General features: G+C 44.5%; 1 protein-coding gene across 1 annotated transcript in view; it reads right to left on the bottom strand.

The window, feature by feature from the left end:
* Positions 1-963: 963 nt before the first annotated feature.
* The window catches only part of LOC122544400 (7SK snRNA methylphosphate capping enzyme-like), a 31,528-nt gene continuing 15,755 nt past the window's right edge, over positions 964-16,736 (bottom strand). Inside the window, exons 4-7 of the mRNA XM_043683647.1 lie at positions 15,579-16,731; positions 9,785-10,003; positions 7,191-7,317; positions 964-4,892 (exon numbers count right to left, since the gene is read on the bottom strand). Of these exons, the coding sequence (XP_043539582.1) occupies positions 4,846-4,892; positions 7,191-7,317; positions 9,785-10,003; positions 15,579-16,731 (1,546 nt within the window). The 3' untranslated portion in view covers positions 964-4,845. The remainder of the gene's footprint in view (positions 4,893-7,190; positions 7,318-9,784; positions 10,004-15,578; positions 16,732-16,736) is intronic.

The following is a 16,736-nucleotide window of genomic DNA, read 5'->3' as shown; positions in this document are numbered from 1 at the left end:
GGGGAGGGGGGGAATGCAGTGATTGAATCAATGTCAGCCAGGTGGACCTCAGAATATGAGTTCCCTGACTGTGATTGTTGATCTGGTCCAATTAGGGAGCCTTGGCTTACAGAGACAAACAGGAGAGAAGGTGGGAGGGATGGACAGGAAGCTTGCTGGGGGTGGGGGGTTCTGTATTCTATATACACGGTTTCTTATCTAATTGGACTTTCTTGTATTTGTTACATCTTTTTTTGTGATGACTGAAAGTGGGATTTGAGGTTTGACTTAATTTCCCTGAAAATTGGTTGAACGGTGGGGTTTGGAGTTTGGCTTTGCTGCTCCTCTCCCTCGTAAAATTGCTGTTTCTCTGTATACAGCTGTTAAATGTTAATTGTTTTGTAAACTCTTCTGTTCAATAAAATAAAAAAAATATAAACAGAGAGGGAGGACAATGGTGTAGTGGTAATGTTACAGGTTTAGTATTCAGACAGGTTGATTCTCTGGTGACACTGGTTCAAGTCCCATCATAACTGTTAGAATATGGAATAAATTAATAAAAATCTGCCTGGATTTCCTTTCCAAAAAGGACGTTATTGAGCCAGCAGAAACTGGGATTCTGCTCACTCTCAGAGCTGGGTCAGTGTCAAATAAATGCACATGGAACTAGGTGATGGGATACCAGCCTTCATGGAGTTCTCAGTTATATCACCTCTTATTCTTCTACATTTTATAATGGATTATTGGTACAACCTACTGAATCTGCCCTCAAACTCCAGCCAAAGGTTCCAGTTATAATAACCACCCCCACAGCTGGCTGATGGTGGTGAACAAGTAGAACAGCAAAGGTACACTTGGTAACCAAAGGCTAGAACCTCAACAGGCCCTCAAGTTTGCTCCACAGTTCAGGAGGTTTGTTAGGATAAGAGCACAGTTGTAATATACAAGCGACGAGTTAATGTGAAAACAAAAGACAGCAGCCAGTTTAACACTTTGTATTCCTTTATTGTAATGACACTTGATGTATGTTTGACATTGGATTTTTGCAGCATTTGGTTTTATCTTTTTTTTACAAAAATTCACAAATGACAATTTTTTTCCTGAAACTTTTTATCAAAGACAACATTTTATTTACTTTTTTTTCTTAAAAATCTAGAATCTCAAGTTTATTTGCACTTAACCACCCCCTGTAATGCAGACATGTACATACAGTTGCCTTCCCCACCCTCCCCTCCCTGTTTGGAAGCTGCAGTGAACCAGTTGTCAAAGATACAGTTTATCACACTGAAGAAATAAGTTCCTGTACGGAGCTGGTAAATAGTTGGAGAAAGCACCTCGTTTACAAGCCATGGCTTAATTAAAAACAAAAGACAAATTGAGAGACCAGTGCAAGTACCAATGGGCTGAGACTGCTGCTAAACCTGCTCACGCCAAAATGGTTTGCTGCACTCCAGGTGTTAAGGCAGCCACAGGAGTTCCTCCTCAGGAGCACCTTTCATTGCAGTTGCTCATTGGAAAAGGGATTGGCTAAGCCTGTAAGAGATATTGGAAAAAGGCAGAGAAATCACAGGGGTGGGGGCAGGAGCAGAGAGACAAAACAGTGACTGTAATCAGCTCGAAATGAGACACCTACACAGGGTTGTACACGCTATTCAGCCACTGGACATTGCAAATGAACAGTGGGAGAATGGTGAGGTTGGAAGTTCATTACAGGCAGTTTAGGGCCAATCTGACTGGATGCATTCTTGAAGGGAAAGGTTCGGTGCTGCTAGGTACATATTCAAGAAGTGCCTTAATCTGAAAAAAAAAGGCAAATTCAATGTGCATGTAAAACTTGCTCCCTTTAAAATAAAGGAATAAGACTCCTTGAAGTCCATACACTTCAAACCCAGATTAAGAAAGAACGTGTTCTAAAACCCCCAACTTGAACAGCCATTAGACAAGTTCCAAGGAAAAAGAAATATTGTCAGCAAGTGAGCTAGAGGTGAATTCTTGGGGTGATCTTTGCCAGGGGTGAGTTCTAATCCAAAAAGATAACTAAGTGCCTGTCAACAATTGTGATAAAATTGACACACAAAACATGCCTCTGGTTTGACTCGAGTCCAGAATTCTCAGATTCCCTACCTAATCAATCACAGCCAGTAACGATTGGCAAACTGTGCTGAGAGCTCCAGATCAGAATCAAACTTCCCACAGATCTATCCCTTTGCGTTTAATACTGATCCTTTGAACCAATGGGTCAAATAAGGGATGGCGACGGAACCTCACCACCAGGTTGTCTAGTGGGTGGATTCTAGAATGCACAAAAATGGACAGAAGGTCACTGTTAGAAGATAACAGTGAAACAACGTTTACCTAGCACATGCAGCTCTGGCCCAAGGTTTGAACTGGTCTGTCAATGAGAAGTGGAAACAAAAATAAAAATTCTTTGTAAAAGCACAACAGAATGTTTAACTCTCCTTGGATCCCGGGGTCTGCGCAGACCCAAAACACTGGCAAGGCCATGAGCTTTATTCCACCCCTTTTTCCCTCCCCAACAGCAGAGAAAAAAAAAGAAACCCCTTATTTTAACATGAAGCACTGGATCTACCCAATTCTCAAACCCACCCCCACCCCATCCCACGAAAAAAATGTTTAAGAAAATAACCAGCACAATGGCCTTTTCAACAGGAACATAGGAGAGCCAAGATGAAAATTGGGTTAGGATGAGAGCAGTCAGAAGGTTATGGATGTTGAAACAAAGCACTGAATGAAGTCAGGAAACCTCTTAACCTTAGAAAGAAAATTACAAAAGCATCATTTCTGTACTGTACTGCAGGAATATTTACAGTGCATAGCAACAAATGCATGGCAAAGGGTTACTGCATGGATCCAACTTATCAAGTCTAGCTCATTGGTCCAGATGAGGTGGGGGGGGGGGGGGAATGCTAACATGCACTTTATTCTGTACCTTCATAGATTAGCGCCTGTTTACAAAATTTCTTTTTGGGGATGGTGGAGGGGGGTCAGCGCAAGGAGTGAAAGGGTTTTTGAGCAGTAAAAACTACTCCAGTATATATACAGACAGACAGACAGAGAGAGACACATACACGCGCGCGCGCACACACACACACACACACACACACGAGTGCATGAGGTTTGGAGTCATTTCTAAGTAGTTGGCTTTCAGGAATTTTATAGAATGGCAGAACCAAAAAAGGTGCAGTACACCTCCCCCCCCACAATTGCTGCATCATGTTCTTGCAATTAATATTTTTCAAGAGTTCTTACTTTAAAACAAAGTAATCTCCAAATGTTTCACTTATCAAATCTCATTGTTACTCATTCTCTCTCTCTCTCTCTCACACACACACACACACACACACACAAAAACGTGTCAAAATCTGAGGAGTTTATTTATTGAAAAAGTCACTAGTCACATCTAGGACTATCATCCCACTCTGCTATTAGCTGATTAGTTGATCAGACCAAACGCTGGCCTGAAAGATTCGAACAAACGTGCGTGTGGGAGGGATAAGGGAAAAATGACAGGCGTTTCACATTAAAATAATTCCACTTGGTTCTGCTGACTTGATAGTTACAATCTGGGGGAGAAATGCAAACCAGAGCTTGCTGAAGCACACAGCGCTTATAGGTAAGCATTTCAAAGCAAGTCCTGACTACAGTGCTCAGACCTCTTAACCCCACTCTAATACTTGTTGCTATCGCACATGCTGCTCACTTTTACCTAAGTCTTAGCGCTGCACGTACAGGGTTTCAATAACCCAGCTCAGAATTACTGAGGAAAAAAAAAGGGTCGATGTAACATTTGAGTTTTTGGACATCAAGACGATAAAGAGAGATGAGAAAACAAAAATCACCTTCCTCAACACCACTGAGGGATTTGGAACAGCTGAAAAGCGCATCTGCCTGGTTTGAGGCAGGGGGGAAAAAGACAAAAAGATGTAGCAGTACCAACTGCGGAAACTGTTAGAAGTTACAAGTGACTATTCCAGACCACTGGCCATAAAGTTTTGGATCAATCTCAAACTCAACATTGCTCACATCCTGTGCTCATACCAACCAGGGCAATGGAAATGGTCACCACCACATGGCAAGGGTCTGCACACAGCTCAACATGACCATATCTCCAAATTCATGGCCAATCATTCTAACAGAATAACAATGGATGATTTTAGTTGCATCTACAAGCCCAACTGGTTTCAGGGTTTGGCTGGTTTATAATGTCCAGCAAAACTTTCTTTTTTGGTGAAGACTGGGTGAAGAGAGAGAAGTGTCAAATTACCCTATGGACAAGTGGCTGACGCACTGGAGGTTATGATATTAAAACAATGCAACAGTACGTAGGGCCATTGTGATAGTTTCATCTGTGATGTCTCTCCGTGTTTAATAGATATTCCTCCCCCTGCCACTCCACAAGAAATCCGTGCATTCCCACATAACCAAACAATGGGGCTTTGTCAGAAAAAGGGGCTGAAACTCTCCTAGAGGCAATGCTGACAGTGTTGGCGCACTGTGAATTCAAGAGCAGAAGTTACACTTTCGAAAATAAGTCACGTGCTCCCTTCCCCACCCAAGAGGTGCCTGAAGCCAGCAAATGCAGTTTTTTTTGTAACCCTAGTATGCGTTTCCTTTCTCTTTATACATTCATTGAGGCTTTTATGTGAAGCAGATCGAGATTAACAGCTTGTCAATTTAAAACAAACGGAAAAAAAAAGGCAGTGCTCATGACGATAGACCACGTGTCCCGTGCAGGGTCTTCCACTGGCTTCGACAAGAGAGAGGAGATGGTCGGGAAAGAGCCATTGATGGACAAAAGAAACTGAAATAGCAGCCAGGAGCTGGCTTTGGAAGTCTTAGTTCGCACTAGATGGATGACCCTTTGTGAAAGAGGTAAACCGGCCGCTGGAACCCTGTGGAGGAAAACAGCTGCTTAGTTGCAACATTCAGGTGAATCAAAAGAACTAAATCTAAAATAGATAAAGTCAGCATCTGTTCAGGGAAGACAAACCAAATCGTAACATTCCTTTATTTATTCCCCTTTAAACCCACTCAAGTTTGGCAACAATTGCATAACAATAAAGTTACTGGACATCAGTGGTGGACAAGTTGTTGGAGGGAATCCGGAGGGACGGAATTTACATGTATTCGGAAAAACAAGGACTAGTTAGAGTCAACATGGCTTTGTGAGCAGGAAATTGTGTCTCACTAACTTCAGTGAGTTTTTTTGAAGTAGTAACCAAGTGGATTGATGAGGGCAGAGTGGTGGACATGATCTATATGGACTTCAGTAAGGCGTTCAAACAAGGTTCCCCATGGAAGACTGGTCAGCAAAGTTAGATCTCATGGAATACAGAGAAAACTAGCCATTTGGATACAGAACTGGCTCAAAAGGTAGAAGACAGAGGGTGGTGGTGGATGGTTGTTTTTCCAGACTGCAGGCCTGTGACCAGTGGAGTGCCACAAGGATTGGTGCTGGTCCACTACTTTATCATTTATATAAATCACTTGGATGTGAGCATAGGAGGTATAGTTAGTAAGTTTGCAGATGACACCAAAATTGGAGGGTGTAGTGGACAGCGAAGAGGGTTACCTCAGATTACAACAGGATCTTGACCAGATAGGCTAATGGGCTGAGAAGTGGCAGATGGACTTTAATTTAGATAAATGTGAGGTACTGCATTTTGGGAAAGCAAATCTTAGCAGGACTTGTACACTTAATGGTAAGGTCCGAGGGAGTGTTGCTGAACACAGGGACCTTGGAGTGCAGGTTCATAGCTCCTTGAAAGTGGAGTTGCAGGTAGATAGTATAGTGAAGAAGGCATTTAGTAAACTTGTCTTTATTGGTCAATGCATTCAATATAGGAGTTGGGAGGTCATGTTGCAGCTGTTCAGGACATTGGTTAGGCCACTGTTGGAATATTGCAGGCACTTCTGGTCTCCTTCCTATCGGAAAGATGTTGTGAAACTTGAAAGGGGTCAGAAAAGATTTACAAGGATGTTGCCAGGGCTGGAGGATTTGAGCGATAGGGAGGGGTTGAATAGGCTGGGGCTATTTTCCCTCGTGTGTCGGAGGCTGAGGGGTGACCTTAAATAGGATTATAAAATCATGAGGGGCATGGATGGGATAAATAAACAAAGTCTTTTCCCTGGGGTGGGGGAGTCCAGAACTAGAGGGCATAGGTTTAAGGTGAGAGGGGAAAAATATAAAAGAGACTGAAGGGGCAACCTTTTCACGCAGAGGGTGGTACATGTATGGAATGAGCTGCCAAAGGAAGTGGTGGAAGTTAGTACAATTGCAACATTTAAAGCCATCTGGATGGGTACATGAATAGGAAGGGTTTGGAATGATATGGGCCAGGTGGGACTAGATTGGGTTGGGATATCTGGTTGGCATGGACGGTTGGATTGTTGGGTCTATTTCCGTGCTATACATCTCTATGACTCTACGACTATGAATGCTAACAGCAGATGCGAAAAATATTCAGGTCAGACATCATTGGACAGAGAATTAATGTTAAAAATCAATGAGCCTTTCATCAGAAGTAATTTTGACCTGAAAAATTAACCCCAGCTTCTCACTTTACTACACTGCCTAACCCAATGAGTATTTGTATCAACGTATAGAATCCGTACAATGTGGAAGCAGACCATTCGGCCCATCAAGCCTACACTGACCCTCCAAAGAACACCCTACCCAAACTTGCCCACCTACCTACTCTATCCCTGCATTTCCCATGGCTAACCCACCTAACCTGCACATCTCTGGACATTACAGGGCAACTTAGCATGGCCAGTCCACCCCAACCTGCACATCTTTGGACTGTGGGAGGAAACCAGAGCACCTGGAGGAAACCCACGCAGACACGGGGAGAACGTGTAAACTCCATCTAGACAGTCGCCAGAGGGTGGAATGGAACCGGGTCCCTGGCACTGAGAGACAGCAATGCTAACTACTGAGCCATTGTGCCACCCCATGGTCTCTGTCTTCTCACCTGTTATGGTCTTCTCTCTGGTTTCCAATTTCGTACGATCAGAATCTCAACACAGTAGGCTGCCATTCAACCCATTTCTTTCTAAAATGATAGCACTAACACATTCTAGTGTGTGCCTGCATCATCGAAAAGCTGCTTCAGCTGCAGCAGCAATCTAAATTGCAGAGTTCCAATAAGCAGCGCTGAAGCCATGTGGCCTTTAAATACATCCCTTACCTTTAGATGTGCTTTGAGGTGTTCCCACCAGTTCGTAACTGGAAAACCCAACCTCTGGGGACAACAGATAAGACGTAAACTGATCCGGTTTAAAGATAATCTTATAGTAGTTCTTGTAGATTGTCTCCTGGGAAAACACAAACAGATCTTTTAGAAGGGCAACAAGAATCAACTGAAATGAATAATTTTATTACTCGGCATAACCTTTAACACTTGAAATTGACAGATCTTGTGAAACAGCAATAACAACATTCTATTGGAATTCAGTCCTGAATCGATTCGTCTTTACCTGGTGAAGCAGGATCAACTCTCGGGTGGTGTGAACTCTCTCAAAATCTCAGACTATAAATATACAAGTGAGATCTCAGTGCAGGAGCACCCAGGATCTAGGACTGAGGCAGTGTGAAATCCAAACTGTAATTGATGAAACCGAAATTTAGTGCAGGACATCCCAAAATAGGGTTGGGACCCTAAACGGGATCACAAGTTTCAAGCTAGCTGTGGAGCTCGGACATTATTTTTCCTTTATTCATTTGTAGGCTGTGGGCATTGCTGGCTGGGCCCAGCATTTATTGCCAATTCTGAGCTGCCCTTGAGAAGGTGGTAGTGAGCTGCCTTCTTGAATCACTGCAGTCCACCTGCTCTGGGATGGCCCACAATGCCATTAGGAAAAGAATTCCAGGATTTTGATCCAGCGACAGCAAAGGTACGGCGATACATTTCCAAGTCAGGATGACGAGTGTCTTGGAGAGTGGTGGTGGTGTTCCCATATATCTGCTTCCCTTGTCCTTCTAGATGAAATCGATCATGGATTTGGAAGATGCTGTCTGAGGATCTTTGCTGAATTTCTGCAGTGTATCTTGTAGATAGTAGCAGCCATGTGTACTAAGTGTCGGTGGTGGAGGGAGTGGATGTGGTGCCAATCAAGCTTTGTTCTTGAGTGTTCTTGGGGCTGCACTCACCCAGGCAAGTAGGGAGCATTCCATCACACTCCTGATTTGTGCCTTGTAGATGGTGGAAAGGCTTTGGGGAGTCAGGAGGTGAGTTACCCACCACAGTATTCCTAGCCTCTGACCTGCTCTTGTAGCTACACTATTTACGTGGTGAGTCCAGTTGAGTTTCTGGTCAATGATAACCCCCAGGATGTTGATAGTGGGGGATTCAGTGTTGGTAACACCACTGAATGTCAAGGGGTGTTGGATAGATTGTCTCTTATTAGTGATGGTCATAGCCTGATATTTATGTGGCGCAAATCCTAGTTGCCACTTGACAGTCCAAGCCTGGATATTGTACAGATTAACTGAGTTATAACAGTTGCAATACAGCTCAAATAGGAATGACTCAAGTAATTAAAGATCTCTCTCATCTGGTTTCTGATCAAGTCCACAAGTATAAAAAAAATGTCACGATGATTTCACAACATTTGGGAGCAGTTCAATTTCAGAGGGTGCCCTCATAAACAATTATAGGAATCACAGTCATACAGCGCGGAAAGAGACCCTTCGGTCCAACTAGTCCATGCCAACCATAATCCCAAACTAAACTAGTCCCAGCCTGCCTGCACTTGGCCCATAGCCCTCCAAACATTTCTTATTCATGTACTTACAATCAAAAATAAATCAGAAAAAATTTATTGCACTACTGAAATGTCACAACTGTAACAAATCTAGAAGCAAATCTAGAAATAAGCTAGAATCTCAGGAGCAGCTGCAAGACCCACGCTACTCTCAGTCCACCAATTTGGATTTAAATTTACATTGTCGCCTGTTGTCCATTGTTAAGGACAATGAAGATTACTTAACCTCAAACAACATGTTCAAGTGGACAAGAACCCTCCCTGCCTTGATGGTGCCACTGTTTCCTGACTGTTGTCATCTCTGGCTGGGATAGGGGTCAGTCAGCAGGTATGGCTTTCCAACACACCTTCACATACTCCAGGCAATGGCTTGGACATTGGAATAGGAGACACTATCACAGCTGAGAATCCACTCTCAATGTCCAAAACTAAACAGGGAACAACAATCCTGATTGTTCATCCCCACTTTAACTAGCAGCGCTGTTCCCAACAGAAGCATACCAAGTGACCAAAGTTGAGGGAAACCATTGCTCTGTATAGTTCAGCCACAAGGTGATACATGGAAATTTGCTGACTTTTTCATTCCAAAGGTTTCTCATGTACAGATGATATACATACAGGTGTGGCAGACAGCTGCTGCAAGTGTAAACCTTCTTTTATAATCCTCCTTGTCACAATATTAACCGAAGATATGTAGACAAAAGTACAGCCCCCTCTCACGACAAAATCTTCCAAATCAATGTCCACTAGCACCTAGAAGAGTAGCAGACATACAGGAAAACCCCCGACCACCAGTAAGCTCCACCCACTCCAAGCCACTTGTTTACAATTATATCACTGTTCTTTCACTGGATCCTAGAACTCTCCGCTCAACCACATGGAGGTTGTACTTAGACGGACGGCTGTGGTTCACCAACATTTTCTGACGGATAATCAGAAACGGGCAATAGACATTGAACACAGTCAGCAGTGCCAAAATGCCGCAAACAATTATGCTTTTTCAAAAAAAAAACCTCACCGTAATTTTCCGCCGCTTCCCATAAGACGACCAGGGCTGCGGCTCCAGGATGAAAATGCCACCAGGCCGCAGATGCCTGTAAATGCGTTTGAACATCCGTTTGAGCCCCTCGTCGCCCCAGTTGAGATGAATCCATTTTGTCAAACTTAGGCACAGAATGACATCGTACTCTGGCCTCTGCGTCTCCAGCAATTCATCCTTCTCCAGCACGTAGTTTCCCTGTCAGGAAAAGGAAGAGAGAGAGTATTTAAAAAAAAAAAATTGAAATACCCTAGACACAAACACAGCTGAAATCAGCAGCCAACATAACATACAGACTAACAGGCTTGCACTCCACTCAGCGAGATGAGGACAGGACAGCAGAAGAATGGGCCCTTCGGCCCACAATTTATCTCGTGTAGGGGCTGAATATACCATTGGATCTCTGTCTGGAATTACAGCCTGAAGGCAATTTGAGAAACCCAGAATCAGTTTCACAGCAGGGTCAAAGTCTTCCAATTGTTTCAGTGGCTGAAAGTAGTATCTACTTGCCACAGAAACAAGGAATGACTTGGATTTGATCTGCATCTATTGGCCCTCAGGCAGGAGGCTGGAGTAGGATTGATTGCTAGAATTCAGTCTTCAGCACTCCTTGGACTAGGAATTAGTTTGGCTTTGCACACACTCATCTGATAGCCCTGCTGCAAAATATGAATGGCAAATTAAGATAAATTCAGTCATACCTCCAAAAAGATACATTGCCTGTCAGCTTGGACAAATTGTTATCACTGTGCACAGTTTGAAGGTGGTGGGTCAAGATGTGTTTCATCATTGAATCTATAACTTGGCAGTGGTGCACTACTACTCAAGGTATGCTCTGTTCTTGTTGAAAACTCATGGCCCATCTCATTACAGTGCACATTAAAAGATCCCAGGGTCCAGTTAAAGAGCAGAGGGCATCCTCGTGCTCTTGTCAACACTCATTGACCCTTGCAATCACCAACAGGCAAAGCAGCCTCTCATCCCACTGCTGTTGGCAGGCAAACTTCAGCTGCTGTATCTGCCAACAATTGAAGCTGGGTCTGGGATGTCTAACACGTAGTGAGGCACTATGCAAGCACAGAGTCGAGAGCATGGCACTGGATAAACACAACTGGTCAGGCAGCATCAGAGGAGCAGGAGAATTGACGTTTTGGGCATAAGCCCTTCATCAGGAATTCTTGAATAAGGGTTTAAGCCCAAAACATCGATTCTCCTGCTGCTCAGATGCTGCCTGACCTGCTGCGCTTTTCTGCAACACACTCTCGATCTGATCTCCAGCATCTGTAGCCCTCACTTTCTCCCACTATCCAAGTAAAACTTCAGATGACAAACTTGTCGATCGCGTCATCTGCAATGATCTGTACACATTAAAACTTCAGATTGCCTGAGGGATGACTGTATGAAAAGGCAAATCCCATCCAGTTAGAGCAGATCTGAAGCCCAGCTTCAGGAAGAGTACAAAGTACATGAAATTAGAGTTTAGAAAGAAGCAGACACAAAATAGGAGAGGGGAGGGTCAAGCTGAAAAATAACAATACAGATGGGAATGGCAAAATCCCATGATTCACTACTAAGTCCCAGGCCAATAGGTCAGGACCAAGGGCACACCATCCACTGAAATTTGCTGAAGTTGGTTCTCACTTGTCAATGACTAAGCTTCTAGTTACAAACTGAGCTACATGAATCTGCACAGTTACTCACAAGGTGGTCCCAATCATAACTGCCTGTGCATGCCAGAACCACTGAAAACTGTTCAGCAACTCTGGCTTTAACTGCAAATGAGATCGCCAATTTGTAAGGTACCTTATCTTCCACAGTTAATCCATTCACTGCCCTCCTTTTTCCACAACGTAACACTAAGGAAATTCTGCACCCAAGGGTGGAAAAGGCTCAGTCATTGAGCAGGTATAAACACAAAGATTCATAGGTCTTTGGATACTGATGTCATAAAGGACAATGGGGGAAAAGTAGTATTTTCAACATTGATTATACGAATCCAGGAATATACACTTCTAATCACATTACTTCAACTCTCCCATCGGAAAACTCCACCACACTTGTTAAAATAATTATATGGAGAACAAGTAAGCAATCTGTTCAGAGATGTTTTAGCACATGTCCCAGGTAGGTGGGACTCTATTCTGGAACTCTAACCTGCTGATGCTATCACTGCATCCCAATAGCTACCTTGGTCCCCACATACACCCAACCTAGCTGGAACCCAATGATCCTTTTATTAACATATAAGCAGGTGTTCCAATTTCAACATCCCTACCCGACCCTCCATAATAAGAGGTAGCTAATTAGCCATGATGAATACAAACAGGGTGGACAGGTAGGACAGCCTCTTGCTTCCTCTGGTCTATGCTTTGCTTCCGCAGATCCAGCAGAAAGAAGGGACGATAAACAGTGGGTGTGCAGGCCTGAAGTTAAGTGGCATTATGGAAATGTCACTGGACTGGTAATCTACAGTTCCAGGCTAATACGCTGGACACATTGGTTTGAAGCCAAATGTGAGAGATGGTTCAAACATGGAATCAACAATACATGGAACTTTAAAAAAATATCTTACGATAGCAGCAAAACTAATGCGAATGGTATTAGAAAACACACCTAGTTCATCATACTCTCTGCCTGGTCATCCTTACTCCATTTGGCCTACACCTGATTATTTACTGTCCTCTGAAATGGCCTAGCAAGGCACTCTATTCGAGGGCAATTAGGAATGGGTGACAATTGCTTCCTTGCCAGTAAGGTCCACATCCCGTGCAGGAACAAAAATCTGTAGGGTGCCAAAGTTCACATTTGAATAAACTCCTCTCCATCCTTTCTTCGGTTTTCAATCTCCTTTTTCCCCCAGCCCTACCCTTCAAAGTCACCACTACCAAACCCTCTGTAAAAGTGGGAAAGATAGTGGCAGAGCTTTCACAGTACCTTCATACCAAACATCCTCTTGCTCAAAAAGGTGTTTGAGGATTAAAGCAACTCACTCCAGATCAAACTGTCTCCTTGAGCCAATCTCCCAAATTAAAACTGGACCATTCAGCCTTGAACTGAACTCAGAGGCAACCATCTGCTGCACTGCAAACAACTGAATGGATAGGTTTAAAAAAGAATGATTTGAAATGGTCTACTGGAAGGTGATTGTAATTAATGCTCGTGGCAAATACATAAAATGAAGTAACAAACATGCACAGAAATAGATGTGGGCTGCTTATCATAAATATGCAGAAGGCCAGTCCTAGGTGGAGCCTCTCAAGTCTTAAAGCAACATCCTAAAGCAATCAGGTCTCAAATCACCGTAAAGACAATTTGTTAACAGGATAGGGGGCAAATATTTCTGCCCATTCCCTGTTGCTCGAAGAGTTGCTGGTGGTGAGCTCCTTTCTAAAACACAGCTGACGTCTCAATCAGCAATTTCAGGAAGCTACATTACTTTGGGTCCGCAGTCAGAGCTGTACAACACCCTTCAAACCAACTGATCCACGCTGACCAGATTTCCCAAACTGACAGTATTGCATTGGCCTGCATTTGGCTCATATCCCTCTAAATTTTCCTTTTCCATATACTGTCCAAATGTCTTTTCAATATTATCACTGTACCCGTCTCAACCATTTCCTTTTTCACCTAATTCCATATACCACCCTCTGCGTGAAAAGGCTGCCTCTTAGGTCCCTTTCAAATCCTTTCCCTCTCACCTTAAACCTATGCCCTCTAGTTTTGGACTCCCCTACCCTGGGAGAAAGACCTTAGCTATTCATCCTGTCCATACTACATGATTTTATCAACCTCTATACAGTCATTCCTCAGCCTCCAACACACCAGCCTATTCAGCCCCTACCTATAGCTCAAACCGTCCATTCCAAACAACATTATAAATCTTTTCTGAACCCATTCATGTTTCACAACATCCTTCCTCTAGCCATATTTAGGCTAGGTTAGACTAGACTAAGTAAAACAGCAAATTTCCTTCGCTAAAAAGGAATTAGTGAATCAGATTGGGTTTTATGACAATCAAATAATACCATTGTCACAATGGTTACTCCTAGTTTTTTTTCATTCCAAATTTTGTTTAATCAACTAAATCTAAATTCCCTGGTTTGGGATTTGAAGCTGCCGTCAGATAACTAGTCCAGCAACATAACCACGATGTGACTGCACTCCTTGGAGGTGGTAAAACTTTTAAGATGCATCGTGCATAAGCAACAGGACATAACAAGCAGCAAACCACCACAATTTCACCCAAACGAGTGCTGAGAACAGACCTCCCAGCATCACAAGCTCTCAGGGGGAGGGTGTCGTCATCTCCAAATACAGCAAACTCTGTTTTCACTGACAATTTATGAACCAGCACTCTTGATAAACCAGCAAAAATTATATACCTCAAATAATATGAAATTACTGTATTTTCATGATTTCAAAGTAGTCAGTTGAGGATGCGAATGAGAAGGCTCTGTGCCGTTAAGATTTATTTAATGCAAAGGTGCATTATTATTCAAGTGATTTATGTTGTGAGTAAAGTGAAGCAGTTGTGTGTATATCCCCTGCATTAAGTTTCTGTTATTTAATGCGTGTTTTCACATTGATCATGTGGACCTCTGGGTTATCTGGAACATTTGATCAACAGGCCCACTCCTGGTCCCATACGTGCCAGTTAATACAAGGTTTGCTGAACTGAAATTTGCATCAATTGGACCAATCAATTTTGAATTGAGTGGGATGCTATTCTGTAGGATTTTCCCGAACATTTTGAATCTGTACACACTGCAAGCAGCTTTTGCAGCTCATTGTTAGATCATTGTTTGCAGGAGGCACCAGGAATTGGAGTTTGAAAATTCAACTACATGGTTTGCATTATCTCGAGCCGTTAACTTTACTTCCCCAAAAGGAGTGAAGGTGGGCTGGTGGATAAGTTTAACTTTAGATGCTGGAAAAGCTCATCAATTCAGCCCCAGAGGTCAGAATCGAAAGCTGGAGAAACGATCGATTGCTCAGTACACGGGGCACCTCCTCGTGGGCAAACTAGAAACTTCACGCATCCTGTTGAGTGACAGGACTTTCAGTGCAAGGAAATCTCACCAGACAGAGGGGAAAGAACAGGACAGGAATAGGCCGCAGCCCCAATCTCAACAACTATGCTGTAGGCAAGGCATGTACAGCCACCATTTCCAATTAGAAAAGCTGAACAGCTGGCTACAGACATGAAAACTTGATAAGGCACATGGTCAAATGAAAAGTGGAACATATATTCATGTTAAGCATGGATTCGCTAGAAGCACTATTTTAAAACTGACTCAAAAACCCCCTGATACATATGGTTTCACAGGAACTCAGACAATCATTCTGAAGGCATGAAACGGCCGTGTAGCCACCTCACATTTCAGGGCAATGAGAAATATTTTAAAAACCCTCTTCGTTTGGAGTGCCCCCTGGGCGAGGACCTGGAATGCACTCATGTCTTAATATCCGCAGTGATAATAAAAAGGTTGTTTACACGTCATACCTGTTGAGTACCTGGGCTGCAGGAATGTATTCACTGTCAAGATAACCCTGTGAAAAATCAAAATTTCCACAGAACACAAAGTGACTGTCCATCTTGTAAAAGAAACCACCCACTGTTGGCCTGGATGGAATTTGTGTGGTGGACCCCCCATCCAAGTGGCTTGGTTCAAGACGTCATCTGGGATTTTTTGCAATACCAAATATTTTACTTTTTCACCAGCTGCTGAGGTGAACCTCCCTCCCCCACAAAAAGCTTACCAGATGCACTCACCTGGATGAAGGTGACGTTATTGGGGAACTCGGTCACACAGTGATCCACAGTCACGGGTGGGGCTACGATCGGGCCCTTGCATTTGGTCAGCGACAGTGGGAAACACCTCTTCACCTGCCCATCGCCCTGCGACGGCAGCACGTCCTGCGACAGGAAATGGCGGATGTTCTGTCGGGCCGTGTGGACGAGGCCACCGTCAATGTCGATGCCCACAATGCGTGAGGGCTTCAAGTCTTTGGCGATGCTGAGCGTTAGGTGGCCCACGTTGCAGCCCAGGTCCAGGATGTCCTTGCCCCGGAACCACTCAGGCTTGAAGAAGCCGAGCCGAGGGTCCTCGCAGCGCCCGGGGTTGCGGTAGCCGTAGTACTTGGTGTAGTTGCCATATTGGAACCGCTTCTGTTTGCTCTGGAAGTTGGGCTGGGCCTTGCCGTCACGGTACAAGCTGGAGTGGCGCTGGAGGCTATGCTGCTGGTGTTGGTGATGGTGGTGGTGGTGGTGAGACGACTTGCCCTTCGTCTTATCTGCTGTCGACTTCTTGGCATCAGCACCTGGCAGCCTGGGCTCTTCCTCTGAGCCAGCAGGGACCTTGCCCATCTCGGACTTGCTGGTAGTCCGGCGCCGCTTGCGATGCCGGGTTCCGGTCGGAGCTTGCTCAGAGCCGTGAAGGACGGGCGACACAATCTCATCTCTGCAGTTGATGACGGTGTTGAGCTCATAGGGCTGGGGGCCCTCCGACTCAACTGGTACTTCAGAGTTCCCCGGCCCCGCGTTTGCAGCTGCCGAGTTCTGGCCCACGGGGCAATCCCGGGCGCTGGGATCGAGCGGGGGAACCTGGCTCCTCTCCGCTGGTTCGGCAGACTGAGGCGGTTGGCCAGGCGGGTGGTGGTAATGCCGGTGTCGCCTCTTGCGGCCCAGCTTCAGGGGCGACGGCAGGACCTCAGAGTCATTGTTGAGGTTGAGTGGGTCGGTGATGTCCTTGGGGATGAGGATCTCCACTGGGTCACGGTTGCGGCTGGGCAGAGGCGAGGACTTGGGGGTCTCGGCATTGAGAGCCTTGTTGACATCCTCGTCCAGCAGGCTGTTGAGGTTGAGCGGGTCGAAGATGTTGCCACCCAGCAGGAAGTTGCTGGGCAGCACTGGGTCGCAGTCCGAGTTGAC

This window comes from Chiloscyllium plagiosum, chromosome 48 (genome assembly GCF_004010195.1).
Source record: "Chiloscyllium plagiosum isolate BGI_BamShark_2017 chromosome 48, ASM401019v2, whole genome shotgun sequence".
Lineage (NCBI taxonomy): Eukaryota > Metazoa > Chordata > Chondrichthyes > Orectolobiformes > Hemiscylliidae > Chiloscyllium > Chiloscyllium plagiosum.
Note: the sequence above shows the minus strand (reverse complement) of the source record. Positions and strands in the feature narration are given on the sequence as shown.